The sequence below is a fragment of the Ostrea edulis genome, chromosome 1, assembly GCF_947568905.1.
Source record: "Ostrea edulis chromosome 1, xbOstEdul1.1, whole genome shotgun sequence".
In the NCBI taxonomy this organism is placed as follows: Eukaryota; Metazoa; Mollusca; class Bivalvia; order Ostreida; family Ostreidae; genus Ostrea; species Ostrea edulis.
In genome coordinates, this window is record NC_079164.1 from 111958158 (window position 1) to 111978105 (window position 19948).

Below are 19948 nucleotides of genomic sequence, written 5' to 3' on the forward strand. Positions count from 1 at the left end.
TACAAATATGATGAATTGAAAATGATAGTAAAATCGTTGCTGTATATAATTCTTGAATCTGCTGAATATTTAGAAATTTCGAAGGGTAATTTTAAGCGCATGGAAAATAACTGTGACACTTAATAAACTTTTTTAAAGTCCGTATTATAATGAAAATTTTGATTCTAATTGGATGCACTCAAGACTTGCCTGTTACATGATATTATACAATGACATCTGAATTTTATATTTTCTTTCTTGGCAGCCAGTATCTAGAATGTATGCAATGATTTAATTCAAAAATTATTTCCCTAAAACAGTTATAACTCTTATCTACATGGAGTATATAACTAACTCCCGTGTCTCGAATATCCGTCAAAATTGTAGTATCATGTAATGATGTGACGTTCCTATAGGTGATAAAATACTAGACCGATTTTAATTGAAAAAAATGATAATATTATGATTTGGCTTCACATGTGATTAAAACTATACCAAATGAAAGTAAAATTAGTAGCGCCATATATATCATTCATTGTTTCCACAAACATAGGGGATGCTTACTCCTCCTAGACATTTGATCTCACCTCTGGTGTGTCCATGGGTCCGCGTTTGCCCAACTTTCTATTTTGTATTGCTTATGTGAGATATGAGGTTTATCACTGTTCGTTAACACCTTTCGTCTAAAGCACTGAACGTTTATGCTAGCCAAATTCCTCTGTGATGGGGATTCTAGCTAAATTTATTAACTGGAACGAACTTCATAGAAATAGTGGTTAGAGTAAGCCTACTAAAATGTATATACCACTCTGTCTGGAATAAATCTAATCCAAAACTGCTGTGAATGGGAGTCATACACCCCCCCCCCTTCAAAGAACATACTATCTACTTTTCAGACCTTCTTAAAAGATTCAGCTTTTTGAAAATCGTAGCTAGATACAATTTCTTTTAAAAGGTTTACTACAGTCTTGTTTGGCAGTGGCGAAGGGACACAACGTTAATAGCCTTGCACTTCTGAAAACTGTATCACAATATATATCAACAGTCTTTGCCATTTGTTACATTTTTTATTACATATTATAAGTTACACACAATGAAAAAAGTAATACATATGTTTTACCATTAAGGGGAGGTGTTCATAGTTTTCTAACAAACTTTCCACTTGGAGCATTGCAATTCAAAACGCATAATTCAGACAAATCTTGAATTCTGATTAAATAGATGCACCCCCTGCTGCCCCACAACTGACAGCTGATGGATCTACGTCAGTGGATGAAGGACAGTTCATTACATTACGATGTACCTTGTCTACGCTGGGTAACCCTCCCATCACGTGGAGCTGGGTGTGTGGAGATGACACACTGACCACTGGAGTGACCAATTCAGGGACCCAGTCAGTGCTGACATTGACAGCAAACAGAAGATACAACCAGAGAACTTGTCAGTGTAGAGCCACAAGTCCAAGATCGTCATTGTCGTATAACAGGACGTCAGGAACACAAACCATCACTGTGTACTGTAAGTACATTCTAAAGGTTTAAACCTACAAAAACTGTAACTGTACATTAATACACAATTTCCGTGTTGCCCGATAATTGTTTCCTTTTGTGGAACTCTTACACACATTGAGACGCAAAACACACTTTCACCCACTCGCTTTTTGTGTACAAATTTTTATCGCTGTCTTCATATATTGCCTAAAGGATGATTATCAGACATTATGCAACCACCCAATCTGTTGGAACACACAATTTTAGTAAGATTATGAGTATTTGATAATGAAATAGCTCAAACAAAAACGGATTATCACCATCGTTCTTTGATTAAAGTATCACGCGTGCAGAAGAGGAAATAAAAAAATAATTTCATATTTAACTTAATGGCCAAATTCAAACAAATATTATTATTGATATGGTCAGTTTAATGTATACCAACAGCTGATGTAAATACAATTTACGCTTTCATAACTTGTATCCTTATTTCACATAGCCTATGACAGATTTATAAATCTTGTACCCACGCAAGCGTTCACTTGAAAACTGAATGCACCTCCATAACAGAAGAGCTCATATATGGGAAGTTACGTATTTCAGATATCATCTACTTGGAGATAATTATTCCGATTCTGCACTGTGCAATGCAGATGACGCCGCAATAATCACTTAAAGATATGAGCAGTTTGGTGACTGTGTTGTAAAAATAAAAATAAAGATAGGCGCATTCTCCGACAAATCCCTTACCATGCAAAAACAATGTCTCTCTATTTCCCGATCAGCATATGTGAACATTCGCAGAATTGGCTGTATGCGTTCATTTATCGATGGTGAATCATGTACAACTCTAGTAAACTCGTTAGTTACATCCAGATTAGATTACGGAAATGCATTGCTTTATGGTGTTCATTCACAACACACCAACAAACTTCAGAGGGCACAAAACACAGTTGCAAGATTAACAACATGCTCAAAAAAATCCGACCATATTACAATGTACTCTTGTTCTAATAGATCTGCACTGGTTTCCAGTTGAATACATAATTCAATATAATATCCTTCTTCATACTTTCAAATCTTTCAACAACCTATCTCCAGTTTACATAAAGGATGTTCTAACAGTTTACAATCCCACACGATCACTAAGATCAGCATCTCTGCATCTTCTCCGGATACCTCAGACATGTACGAATACACATACGGATCGACGTTTGGATAAGGCCGCATCAAGTCTCCGAAATCCTCTGCCTATTAAACGCAGACAATGTACTTCACTGTCTAGTTTTAAAGTGGACCTCAAAAGGCATCTTTTTAGATTAGGTTTTAATTTGTGATATTATTTAGTGCTCTTACATTGTAGCTCTTACGGTGCTGTTACATTCTTTTTAACCAAAAAAAAAACAAAAAAACAAAAAAAAACCCTCAGTTGCTATTTAAACTATAGTTTGTTATTATACTTATGTCCTTTCTATATATTTAATTGAATTTCTTAGGTTGTTTTAAAAGGTTTTATATGTTATTAGGGTAATTATATCATTGCATTAGACGTTATATTTTAATATTAATAATTATGCATTTCAATTCTGATACTATGAATATTTATTTCCCCATGTATGTGCACATCGATTTTATATTATCTTTTCTCTCACATGACGAAAACGCAGTCATGGACATCGTTCATATAAAAGACCAAGTATAAATGATGTCACGTTTGATTCACGTTTGCCTCACGTCAACAGACAATTGGGTGCACATCGTATTCGTACAAAACTTTTTTCTATTCCATTGAGGGTTTTACATACGTTATTTGAAGAAGTTATGGCTAGTCTATACTTGGATTTTTCAACACCTGAATATAGACTTAACTCTATGATTATGGATGTTGCCTACCACAGGCTCTATAAACCAGCACGGACCATGGATGATATTCCTTCCAAATCATGCCGTCAGTTCCTTAAGCTCAAATTTACAAACAAAGGAATAGATGCCGTCAACAATAGCAACATTCTTCGTCATAAAAGGGTTCAGTCGTGTATTCCAACTTATTTCAAGTTCAAGTCTACACCCTGTATTTCCTACAGCTATACTTCTACTATTGCATCCAGACTTTTTAATTATTAAAAAACTTTGCAGTGCTTAGATATAGACCATCTTATACGTAATCCACCAACATGTTCTTGTTCTTCATCTTCTTTCAACTACAGTCCAGCTGGACATGTCATTACTGTTGATGTTGATTTAGTTGAAAATGAGGACCTCAAATCATTTATTCTTAAAGGTCCTAAATACAGAGAATCTCGGTCTTTTAATTGGCGACAAAACTTCATCTCTATTATGAGTTCTGTCGAAGATTATGCCAGACGATGGGCTAAATATGAAAAAGAACTTGATACATTGTCAGGATGGGTTAAAAGCATAAGAGGGATATTAAAATCCCGCATTAGACACATTGAAACAAAAGTACGTACCATCTATCCTTCTGTGTTTACTAAACCAGAAGTGATAAAAGAATTAGATAGGTTACATGAGGAAAATGTTTTGGTTCCAGCTGACAAAGCTCGTAACAACATTGTCTTTGTCTGTAAGGCTCATTATTACAACTGTATTTCAAACAAACTTGGCATTAATTCCACTTTTGGTAATCATACTTATACTCCAACTGCCCTTTCAAAAGACGAAATTCTTCAAAACCATGCTTCAGTTTTAGACACATTTAATATTCCAGTCAATGGGTCGAATGAATATGAGTTACCGTACCTATACTGGATTCCTAAACTACATAAAAACCCTTAAAAACAAAGATACATTGCTGGATCCAGTAAGTGCTCTACCAAGCCCCTATCTTTGCTCCTCACGAAAATGTTAACAGCTGTGAAGGAGAAACTTCAAACTTACTGTGCGACTACATATGCCAGAAGTGGTGTTAATCAAATGTGGATTCTAAAAAATTCTAAAGAACTTTTAGTAAACTTGAAATCACAGAATTTTCCCCAAATCAATAGCATTAAAACCTATGACTTTTCAACACTATACACGACCATTCCTCACGATAAATTAAAGACTAGACTTTTTGACATCATAGACAGTTGCTTCTTCAACAAAAACGGAAAACGGAAATATTCATATCTAGTGATCAGTCGTTCAAAAAACTTACTTTGTTAAACACCACTCTGATTCCACGCACAAGTACTCTGAAGTTGAAATAAAAAAATATACTAGAGTTCCTCATTGACAATATCTTCTTGGTCTTTGGTGATCAGGTCTTCCAACAGTTTGTTGGAATTCCCATTTGCACGAATTGTGCTCCTTTGTTAGCTGACCTGTTTTTATATTCATATGAAGCAGAATTTATTCAAAAACTTCTATGTGAGAAGAAAAAAGCTCTCACTGTGACCTTCAATTCGACTTTTAGATATATCGATGACGTTTTGTCTATTAACAATGATAGCTTTCATTCATATGTCGCTTTGATATATCCCTTGGAATCGAAATAAAGGACACCAAAGAGTCGTCCACTTCTGCTTCATACTTAGATATTTTATTGAAAGTAGACATTAACGGCAAACTAACAACTCAACTGTATGACAAACGGGATGATTTCAGCTTCTCCATCGTCAACTTCCCCACATTTATGTAGCAATATTCCATTATCACCTGCATATGGTGTTTATATATCTCAACTGATTCGATATGCAAGAGCTTGTTCTGGGTATAGTCAGTTTTTAAATCGAGGTAAGCTACTGACAAACAAGTTGATGGTACAGGGATTTCAACAGTCTCGATTGAAGTCAGCATTTTGCAAATTCTATGGTCGTTATAAGGATCTAGTTCGTCAATACAACCTCACATTGGGTCAAATGCTGTCTGACGTGTTTCATACCGATTGTTAAAGGACACAACGCATGTTTCTAAACTTTTTCATTTTTTCAGCAAAATTAACTCTTTTTATGCCTAAAACTACTTTAAATGTGTTTGAAATGAAATATTTTGCGTAGTTTTCGAGTTTGAAAGCTATGAAATTCAAATTTTGCGATATGCATATTTTCTTTCGCTAGTTTACGCGCCATTTTGTGTGACGTCATATGCGCCCTCGGTTTGAAAACATCTATTAGCCAGTTCATAAACAGATTAGATTTAATCGACAAAAAAACAATTGTCATGTTAACGGCTTGTAAATAATAATGCATTAAGATGTTTTGTGCCGTGCTCGGGTGTACTAGTTGTCGGTAGAAAGGATTTAGACTGAGTATTTTTCAATTTTTCGAAGGAAGGTACGAGAAAAAAGACGTGGATAATTTTTTTGTTGGAGCAAGAACTTTACCTTAAAAAACACACCCAGTCACCTTTTCAAACATCGCTTGGACAGAGACCCTGATAAACTGCGAGAAAATGGATATATCGAAGCTATAAGCACTGGTAGGCCTATAGCATACATTCTGTTTTGCTCTTCAAATTCAATACACACTCGGATCAGCTGACCTTCACCTTGTAGCAACATATATCGACGATACAATGTAACTTCTACCAACTGGTAGATTTACAGCAACAAAAAATAAAGATACAAAATAATTGAACTTTTAATTATACAAATAATAGAATATTGTATTTCCTAACTTTAAATTGAATTATAAAATTATTTCTTTATTGAACTCGTAGCATCTTGAGTGCGTCAGTAGGCTATAACGCCGTGCTCCCACTTCGTTCTTCCTAAAGACGTGCAGATCACAATTCAAAAATAGTAGTAAGATTGCTTTATCAAAATAAAATAATGTGATTACCACTTTAAATTTGAATATTTTTATTGATTTGTGTGTGTTGTCCTTTTCTTTCTTTCCGAAATGCACGCGTGACAATAGCTTGGCATAGGGCCTAGTTGTCAACAATTTAACGTATCATAATTTGTCTAATCCAAAAATAAATAATGATTGCACTGTTTATTTTAGAAAAACAGCGCCAATTACAGATGTATTATAGGATTAAACATTCTTTTGGAAGAATTTATCGATGTGTAAACTCCGGACATTTTACTCACAAACTGAATAAAAGTACGAAACACTTTTATGTTAAGTTTGTGAGTAAAATGTCCGGAGTTTACACATCGATAAATTCTTTCAAAAGAATGTTTGATTCTTATAATTCCAATTCATTGACTTTATTAACAATTGCAAAAATTTGAATAGTTGCCCGCACTATGTTGTTTGTTTTCAGGCGTATATGAATACATTGCGTTTTCGGATTTATTGATGTGTAAACTCTTGTTCAGCTTTATTTTTGTCCAATCAAAACAATTGTAATAAATAAGATTGGAATTATTTAAGAAATAAGGTATCATTTAAAAATATTTATCGGGATATAAATACGGGTTGGTCACGTGATCAAATTCCATAAAGCCCGAAGGGCTTTATGGAAAATTTGATCATGTACCAACCCGTATTTATATCCCGATAAATATTTTAAAATGATATCTTATTACTTATATTTACATTTTTGGTCGGTAACATTGCTGAATTGTGTTAACAACACGTTTCCATACATTTCAAATTGTTGACGTCCACAACGAAGCGTCATAGATGTTCAAAATGACGACAACACAAAACAAAGTTCTATAAAATGAAGAACTGTTTTAATTATTAAGACGCTAGAAAGCAAGTATATCAACATATACTTATACATTAACTCGGGAGTATATAATGGAAAACTCTTCCATGTGTCTAATTTTAGGGGGTGGGGGAATTATGATTTAAACGGGGATGCGCAGTGTTACACTTAGAGTTGTGATGCGCTTTGACTTTTGAAAAGTGAAGACGTTGAAGACCGACTTTGAAAGATATTCTGTGGATATTACGGAGTTAACAGAAGACTGAGATGGAGGAACATGAAGAAGAGGGCGGCAGTCGTCAGGTGTAGGCAAATTATTTATAGACAGGACAGCTCGACAGAGGACGCAGCTCAGATGAATCTCCGGAAAGAACTGAACATCGCAGAGAATGTGGAACTGCACGAAGGTAAGGGACGGTTTGGATTTGGATATGTAATTATTGATAGATGAGCTCACATAACGCTTCTTTTGACTCGATAATTTTTTGTAATAGGTTGTTAACGACGCCTCGCTTCGATGTCCCGACATAAACTTGAAAACCGACATCAAGCACTATGGCTGCTGTGGCACGGAAGCAGTGTGGTGTGTAGGTCTTAATGCACTTTGACGACTTATCGGCCATACATCCTGTGAACGACCTTTTTGCTAAAGCCTAATGTCATCGTCTAGCAGTAGGTACAATTCCGCATCACCGAGGACCAAGGTGAAGTAGCAGACGAAATTTTAGACATACATTAGGCCTAGTAGGCTAGTAACTAAAGACATTGTTTACAGTTATGATTTTATCAATTATTGATGAAAGTCCACTGCTTGAAATACAAATAAAACCGTAAATACATTTTGTGGTGTTGATTTCATCTATTGAAAGATTTCTGTAGTAAGTGAGAGCGATTGCTAGATGTGTATTGCCTTAGTAAAAGTAGTACCTGTTACCTACTTTTAAGAAATGTTCATACGCACAGTCGTGACCTCTGTTGACCCCGTAGTAGATTTATCCAGAAATAAATACGTATTGCTTGTAATAGTGTTATGTAGGAGAAAACAGTTGCAAATGTAAATATAAAGGAATAACATCCCCAAACAGTTTGTAGACAGCGACCCATATAAACATTATATACTCACAATTTTGCCGATTTCATACACGCTTTACTCGCTATATTTGGGTATTTACATCGTTATATGTGTGCACTGGTGGCAAACACATATAAAACTCGGACAATTTATCAACATCGATTTAAATGTTGCCCATGGTAAATTAATTAGGCCCCTAAAAGTTGAGTTTTTCATAATATCTCGCAGTACTTTCACAATCCGAAGGGCGCATGTGACGTCACTGTACCACGTGACTACCTACATAATTAACTTGACTTTTTGAAATCGGGGCTTAGATTTAAGTCTGTATTGTGGTTAATTATCGCAAAATTTCGGCGAACGAACTATTAGAATTAATTACTATAAGCATAACGAAGACAAAATGCATGTAATATTGTATACTTTGAAAACATGAGATATGTCCTTTAAGCCGTTCTTGGCACACTGATTTTGACTGCGGATAACTCCGTTTACCTGATCAGGATATGGGGCTCACGGCGGGTGTGACCGGTCAACAGGGGATGCTTACTCCTCCTAGGCACCTGATCCCACCTCTGGTGTGTCCAGGGGTCCGTGTTTGCCCAACTATCTATTTTGTATTGCTTGTAGGAGTAATGAGATTGATCACTGTTCGTTATCTTCACCTTGCATTTTTAAAGCGCTATAGAGAACTAATGTTGATAGGGTGCTATATAAATATTTTAATTATAATTACAATAGCGGGTACCAACGACCGGTCCAAAACCCGTATGACATTTTAGACTCGCGTGCAAAATTACATATCAATCCAAAAATGTACTCTTGAAAAATTTTCGCATGGGACGTTTAATAATAGTGAATAAAATAAATACATATTTTCGCGTAGCAATCAACATATCAAAGTTTCAACCATGAAAGGTGAAGATAACGAATAGTGATCATCTTATAACTCCTATAAGCAATACAAAATCGATAGTTGAGCAAACACGGACCCGTGGACACGCCAGAGGTGGTATCATGTGCTTATGTCGAGTAAGCATATCTTGTCGACCGGTCACACCCGCCGTGAGCCCTATATCCTGATCAGGTAAACGGAGTTATCCGTAGTCAAAATCATTGTGCCAAGAACGGCCTAACACTCGTTATGAAACACGTCAGACAGCATTTGACCCAATGATAGGTTGTATTGACGAACTTGATCGTTATAACGACCATAGAATTTGCGAAATGCTGACTTCAATAGAGACTGTCAATGTAAATCAGAGATATCAATAACAGTTTTCACCATAGTTATTCAATGTATCACAAATTCCACATTATAATGAATGTACCTAGGTTTTTACCAGAGTAAAATAATGTATCAAATATTTCTCGATATAACTTTGAAATGCAAAAAGTCACCCGCATGTGATCAAAAGAAAAACATTTTATAAGATCAGCTTCCGGACACATTTTCCATTTTTAAAAAATCCATTATAAACACTATATCGTTCGTATACAACATTTAAACAAGAAAAAATGCAGCATATGGTGAATAGAATATTGCATGCCAAAATCATATCTTTTCAGAACAGAATTCGGATCCCATATCAACTGTCGGGCTGATATGGGGGTCATGCGGGCTGATCTGACATGTGATATGGAGTTTAGCATGTGAAATTCTTTCTTTATAGCATTGTCAAACTATGTTGAAGACTATCTCACGATTTCAAAAATGTAAAAAAAAAAATGCGACAGGTTTACATTTTTGTAAGAATATTCGATCTTCTTCTCTGTATGTTGTTGGCGTTGATGTCATGAGAAATGCTTACAAATAAAAGGATTTAATGGTTTTCAACACCTTTTTTAAAAACCTAATTTGGATTTTAACGTTTAAATAACATTCTGTAACTTTGAATTTAAAACAGCAATATAATTTAATTACAATGACACATTTGACATTCACAATAATTGATAAATAGAATGTTAAATGTAATTTCATGCTCATGGAGGAAGAAATCTGGAGATTGTTTTTATGAAAACCAAATGTCTCTCCAGCTCCCCAAATTGGAAGTGCTCCAAATGAAATTTCCTCCCCTTAATGTACTGCATGGCATGGAGGGGAAAGCATAAGCAGAAACATAGACAATATGAACTCCGATAAGCCACATTGCAGAAGTGTTCACAAACTATTTCAAACCCTCCAACCTTTAGATCCACTATAATTTTAAGGACAACAATTGGATCCCCCTGTCCCTGCAAAATGCACATCTGCAAATGGCACTAAAGTATTGTACAAAATTTCAAATCTATCGGATAAGTCATACAAGAGGAGAAGCGTTCACAAGCTATCTCAAAACCCTCACCCCTCTTAGATCCACTATAACCTCTAGGAAAATAATTGAATCCTCCTGGCCCGACAATATGCATATCTACAAATGTCAATGAGGCATTGTACAAAGTTTCAAATGTATCTGATAAGCCACATAGGAGAAGTGTTCATAAGCTTTTTCACATTCTCCACCCTTCTTAGATCCACGAAAACTTTTAGGAAAATAATTGGACACTTCTGTCCTGATAATATGCACATCTACAAATGACAATGAAGCATTGTACACAGTTTCTATTCTATCCTATAAACCATATAGGAGGAGAAGTGTTCACAAGCTATTTTACATCCTCCGCCCCTCTTAGATCCACTGTAACTTTTAGGGAAAAAATTGGATCCTCCTGTCTCAACAATATGCCCATCTAACAATGACAGTGAAGCATTGTTCAAAGTTTCAAATGTATCCAATAATCCATATAGGAAAAGTGTTCACAAGCTTTTTTACATCCTCCACCCCTCTTAGATCCCCAATATCTTTTAGGAAAACAATTCGATCCTTTTGTCCTGCCAATATGTATATCCACAAATGGCAATGAAACACTGTACAAAGTGTTAGGTATATCCGATAAGACATATAGGAGGAAAAGCGTTCACAAGATTTTGTGACACACGGACGGACGAACGGACGAAAAGTAGAAAAACAATATGTCCCCCCTGAAAGAGGGGGGGGGGGGCATAATAACTGCACCAGCTTTAAAAATCCACAATGAGATATATTGATTTTCTTTAGATAAGGTTTTACTTCATTTAAAACGGCAAAGATATAGGAGCGGTCGCAGTAGCTTTCGCATCGTGACCCTGTATTGAGTTGTAAGTTCCGAGTCCCGCTCGTATCGTAAAATCTATTACGTAAGCATAGACTGTGATTGCCCCGTCGCCAAACAAATTGAGAGTTACAGGTCTTTTGGATATGAACTTAAAAACCGAGGTCCTGTGTCGCGACAGCCGTTGATACGATAATGAATCTTCACTACTACGGCCTTGAGTGCTAAGCATAAGTCTAAAGGATGAAGTGAAATGGCTATATGAGATGGTCCCAATATATTTATGAAAATAATTTTTTCTAGTTTCATGTTAAAATTTACATGATTCAAGTCATTAACATTTGCACTTTTATAGTTTAAATGTTACACTGCGCATAAATTCGCCACAAAGGATATATAACTCTGAGTTTAAGCTTTCCTCATTAGCTGAAATTCCCATTGAAATTTGTCCCGCCCATATTTTACAGATCTGGAAATATATGGACAATAGTAGGTACAGTTAAATCATTTAGGCTATGGTTGTATACTATTAAAAGCTTTCAAATTTCATATGGGAATAATTGTAGCCCACATCGTCGATATTTTAAAAAAAGAACATTATCATTTTTTTTCTAGAATCCTCTCCATTACGGAGACCTGTTTGGACTCGATGACCTGCCCGGAGTAACTCACTCTATACAAAAAACATCATGGGGTATGGATGTATTCCCTGCTGTTTTAAGAATATACTTTAAACAGAATGTATTCGATACAGGACAAGGGATGCTTACTCCTCTTAGGCATCCGATCCCACCTCTGGAGTGTCTAGGGATCCGTGTTTGCCAAACTATCTATTATGTGTTGCTTATAGGAGTTATGGGATTGATCACTGTTCATTATCTACACCTTTCTTACGGTATACATGTATTAATGAATTTATTTACTAACACACTTAATTTTGATCAATTGTATTTAGTTATATACACGTGTAGTTATCCTTATCAGAAATAGATTGACGCTTCTGAATCTAATTTTCTAAATAAATAATTATATTACTGCTCAAGCCGAAACATTGGAAATACGAAATAAAAATAAACTTGTAGGAACTTAAAAGAAAAACAGTGCCAAAAACTATAGTCAAATTCGTCTAAGGATCATAGAGATGCATAATCCTTAATTTTGAATTGAATTTCTAAATCTTATCACAGCAATTAAATATTCGTCCGTATTTTCAAGCTAGTAACAAAGTACTTAGCTACTGGGCTGTAAAGACCCTCGGCAACTAACAGTCCACCAGTAGAGACCTTGACCCAGGGATCGTAAAGTAAAACTTATACGGCACCAATTTTGATGCACCAGATGCGCATGTATTAGCAGTGTTATCACCTTTCATTACAACGGAAAAATGACATCATTAAACTATCAATCACACATGAAAGGTGGAGATAACGAACAGTGATCAATCTCATAACTCCTATAAGCAATACAAAATAGATAGTTGGGCAAACCCATGTTGCATAATGAAAAGCTCTCTAATGTATGTCAACAATGTCTTGCATACCTCAAAAAATCAAAATAACTAAAAATAAGCCCCTTCAAAAATACCCTCACTGGTTCTGTTATAAAAGCTTTCAAAACTCAGATATGTATCGTTCCATTACTTGTTGATACTATGCAACCATACATGTTTAACTTGTCATGAAATGTATATGACGACAATTTGCCCAGAAACGTCTCCTATATGATATGCTTAGTTCCCGTATTTTAAATTACTGGTCTCCAGCGCGTGTTAAATGTACATACATGAAACTGAAAATAGGGAATTATTATTAACAAATTTGTATTTTCCTTTTTTTTGTTGTTGAATAGACTATGAAGTGGTGGGATATATTTAGAATCTCGGACTATCAAAAACCGTATACAAAATGTAAATTTTGCTTTTTACCGATAGAGAGGAAAACAGCATTTTGGTACCATCGACAATCGCGCTAGAATAGACATCGGTCTGCAGAATCGTATATTAAGTTCTCAACCGTGTTAAAAACCGGGAAAAATATCTTGTAATTTGTTTGAGGGGTGTTGAAATTTTAATGATATATCTTTATTTGCAATGTTCAAATGTAGAAATAAATAATAGAATATCAATATATATATTAACATTATCTGTCGTTTGTTACATTTGTTAGTGCATATTATGCATCTTATAAGTTACACAAAAAGACAAAAAGTAATATATATCTCTTATCTTATCTTTTATCATTAGGGGAGGTGTTCATAGTTTTCTAACAAACTTTCCACTAGGAGCATTGCAATTCAAAACTCATAATTCAGACAAATCTTGAATTCTCATTAAATAGATGCACCCCCTGCTTCCCCACAACTGACCGCTGATGGATCTACGTCAGTGGATGAAGGACAGTCCATTACATTACGGTGTACCTTGTCTACGCTGGGTAACTCTCACATCATGTGGAGCTGGATGTGTGGAGATGACACACTGACCACTGGAGTGACCAATACAGGGACCCAGTCTGTGCTGATATTGACAGCCAACAGAAGATACAACCAGAGAACTTGTCAGTGTAGAGCCACAAGTCCAAGATTATCATTGTCGTATGACAGGACGTCAGCAACACAAACCATCACTGTCTACTGTAAGTAAATTCTAAATATGTACATGTATACCCACATGAAGATGCATGCATTTCAAGTATGATTTAATTGTACATCAATGCCATTTACAGTGCAGTAAGATGAAAATTATATACATTGAATTGAAGTTGATTCTATGGATTTTTTTTTACTTTAACTCTCATACTGAATAGTTTTAGCCAGTCCTCAAATGCATTTGCAAATTAACTTCCATTCATTGATAGTTGAATATTTCATTTAACTTCATTGTTTAGTTTAATTTATTGAAAAAAATATCAATTTCAATGAATTTGTCTTAAGGATGTAAAACCTTGAATATAAACTGAATCCCAATCATTTTTATTTTGTCACTTTGACGTGTTCATGACATAATTATTGTAAAAAAGAACAATCCATCGAAGTTTAGAACTTTTTATGTCTAATGTTTAATGTTGATGAAAGTAGAATTTAAGAATGACAATAAAAGAAATACCGATGATGTCTTCGAAATCCATGATTGTTAAATTTTAAATAGACGTTTTGTCTATTAACAATGATAGCTTTCATTCATATGTCGATTTGATATATCCCTGTGAGCTCGAAATAAAGAACACCACAGAGTCGTCCACTTCTGCTTCATACTTATATATTTTATTGAAAGTAGACATTAACGGCAAACTGACAACTCAACTGTATGACAAACGGGATGATTTCAGCTTCTCCATCGTCAACTTCCCACATTTATGTAGCAATATTCCATTATCACCTACATATTGTGTTTATATATCTCAACTAATTCGATATGCAAGAGCTTGTTCTGGGTATAGTCAGTTTTTAAATCGAGGTAAGCTACTGACAAACAAGTTGATGGTACAGGGATTTCAACAGTCTCGATTGAAGTCAGCATTTCGCAAATTCTATGGTCGTTATAACGATCTAGTTCGTCAACACGACCTCGCATTGGGTCAAATGTTGTCTGACGTGTTTCATACCGATTGTTAAGCCGTTCTTGGCACACTGATTTTGACTGCGGATAACTCCGTTTACCTGATCAGGATATGGGGCTCACGGCGGGTGTGACCGGTCAACAGGGGATGCTTACTCCTCCTAGGCGCCTGATCCCACCTCTGGTGTGTCCAGGGGTCCGTGTTTGCCCAACTATCTATTTTGTATTGCTTGTAGGAGTTATGAGATTGATCACTGTTCGTTATCTTCACCTTGCATCTAAGACCCGCCATAGGCATGAAAATCAAACATTGCGGATACTATGACAATGATTTATTTGCACAATCACAATAACAATTACTGGCAAAGGCACATTTTATAGATTATATTTTAGAAACAATAATATTCAAAATACAATCAGTGATTTGAATGAATGAATATGGCATCAGACAAAATCATATCATGTTACACTGAAGATAAGCTGTACACGAGATAAAGGGACCATAATAGGTATATAGGAATAGTATAATACATATATATATATATAGGAATAGTCATGGGAATTTCTCTTGATATATTATTTAAACATTTTGGAATCAGTTGCTTTAAGGAAATTCCTTTTATTTAACAAATCTTCAAAAAACTATCCCAATGGGTAAAAAAGTCTCATATAATTTATCCCTATTCTGTTATATCTAGGGGCCAATAAATCAACACATGAAAAAATATTTATTAAAGTTGTGAACCGAAGTAAATGTTTTGTCAGTATGACAAACTTTGTGCAATGATAACTTCTGACTAATTTGGAAACTTATCAGCTGATATTAACGAATTACTGGTTTATTCAATGCATGGTTTGATTGTTAGACCGTTCTTGGCACACTGATTTAACCTACGGATAACTCCGTTTACCTGATCAAATATAGTGCTCAGGGCGGATGTGACCAGTCGACAGGGAATGCTTACTGCTCCTAAGCACCCGATCCCACCTCTGGTATATCCAGGGGTTCGTGTTTGCCAACCTCTTTATATTGTATTGCTTATAGGAGTTATGAGATTGATCACTATTTATTACCTTCACCTTTCATGGTACAACTATGATTTCAGGAGTAGGGGTTTTGTCATCAGGGTGGGACCAAGATGGTCACACTTGCATATTTTTCGCTTCTTGGTGACTATTATTTCAATTATTTTCGATATTGGTATGAAACATCTTCGGGACAAGAGTGACATAAATCTTAAATGCCAGATCTCTAGCATTTAAAACTAAATGCATAGTCCTATAGAACAGGAAGCGTCTACTAAACTTGTAAATTTCGTGATATCCAGGCTAGTGGTTCTATATCGAGGGCGGGTTCAAACTTGGTATATAATTTATAGTGTAACACAGTGTATATGTGTACAGATCTAAAGTATATCTTTAATGGTATTAAGGTGGGTCTGTACTCCTGAATGGTTTTGTTGAGGTAGCAGTCTTTTTGTTTGAAATCAAGAGATCAACATCCCGGAAAATGAAGAAGAGCACAATATTTAGGGATTTACATATGAATTTTCAATACAGACAAAATTGAAGTCATATACCCCTACACAAATTTCATCAGAGTGCGTGTTTGCCCAACAATCTATTTTGCATTGCTTATAGGAGTTATGAAATTGATCAACTGTTCGATATCTTCACCTTTCATCAGTGTCGTCGGACACACCTTTTCTGGTCATATTGAAATGAATGACACAACAGGTCTTTTATATTGCATTGTTTATCAGAAAACATGTCAATGGTTTAGAATTTTAAAAAAAAAATCAACTGTCGGGAAAAGAAGTCATGTACCCCTACACAAATTTTTTCAGGGTGCGTGTTTGCCCAACTATCTATTTTGTATTGCTTATAGGAGTTATGAGATTGATCAACTGTTCGATATCTTCACCTTTCATCAGTGTCGTCGGAAACACCTTTTCTGGTCATGTTGAAATGAATGACAGAAAAGGTCTTTTAAATTCCATTTGTTTATAAGGAAACATGTCAATGATTTAGCATTTTAAAAAAATCAACTTTCGGGAAACAGATATGTACAGTTATTGAACAAGATATAACAGACACATATCAGGCATGATACGAACAATTTGAATCAACTTTATATCAGGAAGCTTTTACTTAAATATCCACTCCTATGGCCCGGATTTGATTATTGAAAAACGGTAACGGTGAAATTTGAAGACTTCTTAGTGTAATTAAGAATTGTTTCTAGAACTGACAAAGTTAACATTTACATGTACATATATAGTCAGATAAGGTATGGGCAACAGACATTTCCCTAAAATCACGGGACACCGCGGACGGAAAGTCCAAGCGTAGGCCTACTTAATATTCCGCGACTTTGAAGTTACGGTTTCTTCGTCGGCCTTTAAAAGTCCTCTGTGTTACACGCAGTATAAATAGAGGATATCTATATATACGAGTTGATATGGTGTATTTATTCGTGAGGCTTGCTGAGCGAATAAGTGCACCATATCAACGAGTTGGATAAACCAAATATCAAAATACGCAATTATAGATGTTCTATTTATCTCATACGTCTTCTTTTCATTTAATTCTGAGATTATCCCCAGTATGGTAGAAACAGCTGATTGAATTTGTTTTGAATCTGTGGCTCAGATGTCGTGCTTAATCTGTCTACCTACGCCGGGGAAAATAGTGCGCTTATAAACCATTAATATACAGTACAAAGGGTAATTTTCATAAAAGAAACCATGAATGAAAATTGTTTTCAGAGGGGATTATAGTTTATAATTAATAATGGTTTTGCCATTCCAACAAAGTAACAATTATTGACCGAGTATTTATTTTTTGACGTAGGCCTTACCTTCTGATAAAAGTTTGATGTCGTCGTCGTTTTGAAATAAACATGTGAAATAACGATTAATAAAGAAATATTTTAATGCAACGTTATTAGAATGTTCAACAGTTTACAATGAAAAGTAGAAGTGTTTGTGCATTTGGATTTTATTTACGTAGTTTCTTTGGATCTAAGGGCGAGAGGAAATCCTGAGGCTTAAATAGGCCTAGCCTAGTAAATAAAGCTGTTGAGATTTGTTACATTTAATATGCTCCAGAAAAAAGAGACTGTGCTTGCGAATACTTGGTACCGCACCATGTCGAGGTACTTTCGATTAGGCTTGTCCAGTAGGCCGTCGATTCCTTGTCGATGATAATAGTGTGCACATATTTTTGTTTTCTGATCGTAATTTTTGAGTAGGTACACACCGAGTTGGCATTTTTGTGGCCGGTTACTTGCATTATATGTCAGTGGGGGTAGCATCATTTTAATTTTGCTATATAAGAAATTCTAAATAAATACAAAATAATAAGTTTTACTCTTTATTTTATGCATGGATATGCATAAACACAGAAAATATGTTATCCAGGCGGGTACAGTGTCAAAAGTAGTTCGGACCGGATGTGTTTATCAAACGGGCGTGTGATAAAGCTAATGCTTTATCTCACTCTCAATATACACCACACGTATGAGATAAATTGTATTCTCTGAATATAGTGTACAGTACATTTTCTTGCAAAATAATATTAGATTATCTAAACCATACAGATCTATTCTTAATGGACAATTTTAAATTGTTTGAATGAGATGATTTCGTGTTCCATCTTAATTTTCAAATTCCTTGTAAAAACTTTGTATCAGTCAAGCCGAAATCCTACATCAAAAGGGAGGCGAATTTCATTTATATGTGGTAACTTTCACAGAGGCCTAAGATACCATTTTTAATTATCATAATCAAAAGAGTTCGTTTATATAGTCTGTTTCGTTCCGGTAGGCTTCGTTCCGTTTAATGATAATAATAATAAAGCCTTTATTTATCCAGGATTACATATTTAGAGATAACGCTAGTTTTCAATATGGTCCTGCATATAGCATACATACAGACAGATATTAGTAAAATAAACACAGATTAAAAGAAGTTTCGGTGTGTTTCGTTTCGTTTCGGTAGATTTCGTTTTGTGTCAGTAGATTTCGTTTCGTTTCGATTTTGTTTCGCACTTTACAGGTACCCTAAAAACCCTTACAAAGACACATTGTTGGATTCTGTTAGTGCACACTGATTTTGACTGTATATAACTCCGTTTACCTATCATGATATAGCGCTCACGGCGGGTGTGACCGGTCAACAGGGGATGCTTACTCATCCTAGGCACCTGATCCCACCTTTGGTATATCCAGGGGTCCGTGTTTTCCCAACTATCTATTTTATATTACTTATAGGAGTTATGAAATTGATCACTGTTCGTTATCTTCACCTTGCACCAAGCCCTATCTTTACTCATAACGAAAATATCAACAGCTGTGAAAGAGAAACTTCAATCTTACTGTGCGACCACATATGCCAGAATTGTGTAAATCAAATGTGGATTTTAAATCTTTCTAAAGAACTTCTAGCTAAGTAGAATTCGCAAAACTTTTCTCAGATCAACAACATCAAAGCATATGACTTTTCAACACTTTACACGACCATTCCTCACGGTAAATTAAAAACTAGAGTTTTTGAAATCATAGACAGTTGCTTCCTCAACAAAATTGGACAACGGAAATATTAATATCTAGTGATCAATCATCCTAAAAATTACTTTGTTAAACACACCACTCTGATTCCACGCACACATATTCTGAAGTTGAAATAAAAGAAACATGCTAGAGTTCCTCATTGACAAAATCTTTGTGGTCTTTGGTGATCAGGTATTCCAACAGCCTGTCGGAATCCCCATAGGAACAAATTGTGCTCCTTTGTTAGCTGACCTGTTTAAAAGTGCATGCGCCAGTGATTATTAGGAGGAAGTCGAAATTCTTCCAACCAACGCTCTCGGCAAATTTATAAAGTACATTATTCAGAACATATAGTGTACGGAACAGAAAACTCTGGGTAGATTGAAATTTTCATTATCATGCAATTGCACTTCTGTTAAAATACCGACGCAGTATCATAAATTTCTTTATAGAATTTAGGATATTCCTGTGCTGCAATAGCAAGCAAATGTTTTGTGGCACGTTTTGAAACGCTTAGCGTAGGATATAAAATCTGCATGGGTTGAAAGAGATTGTGTGGATTGAAA

General features: G+C 35.3%; 1 protein-coding gene across 1 annotated transcript in view; it reads left to right on the forward strand.

Moving 5' to 3' along the window:
* The window catches only part of LOC130048696 (hemicentin-2-like), a 169074-nt gene that overhangs the window by 37080 nt on the left and 112046 nt on the right, over positions 1-19948 (forward strand). The window contains exons 5-6 of the mRNA XM_056145717.1: positions 1201-1497; positions 13611-13907. Of these exons, the coding sequence (XP_056001692.1) occupies positions 1201-1497; positions 13611-13907 (594 nt within the window). The remainder of the gene's footprint in view (positions 1-1200; positions 1498-13610; positions 13908-19948) is intronic.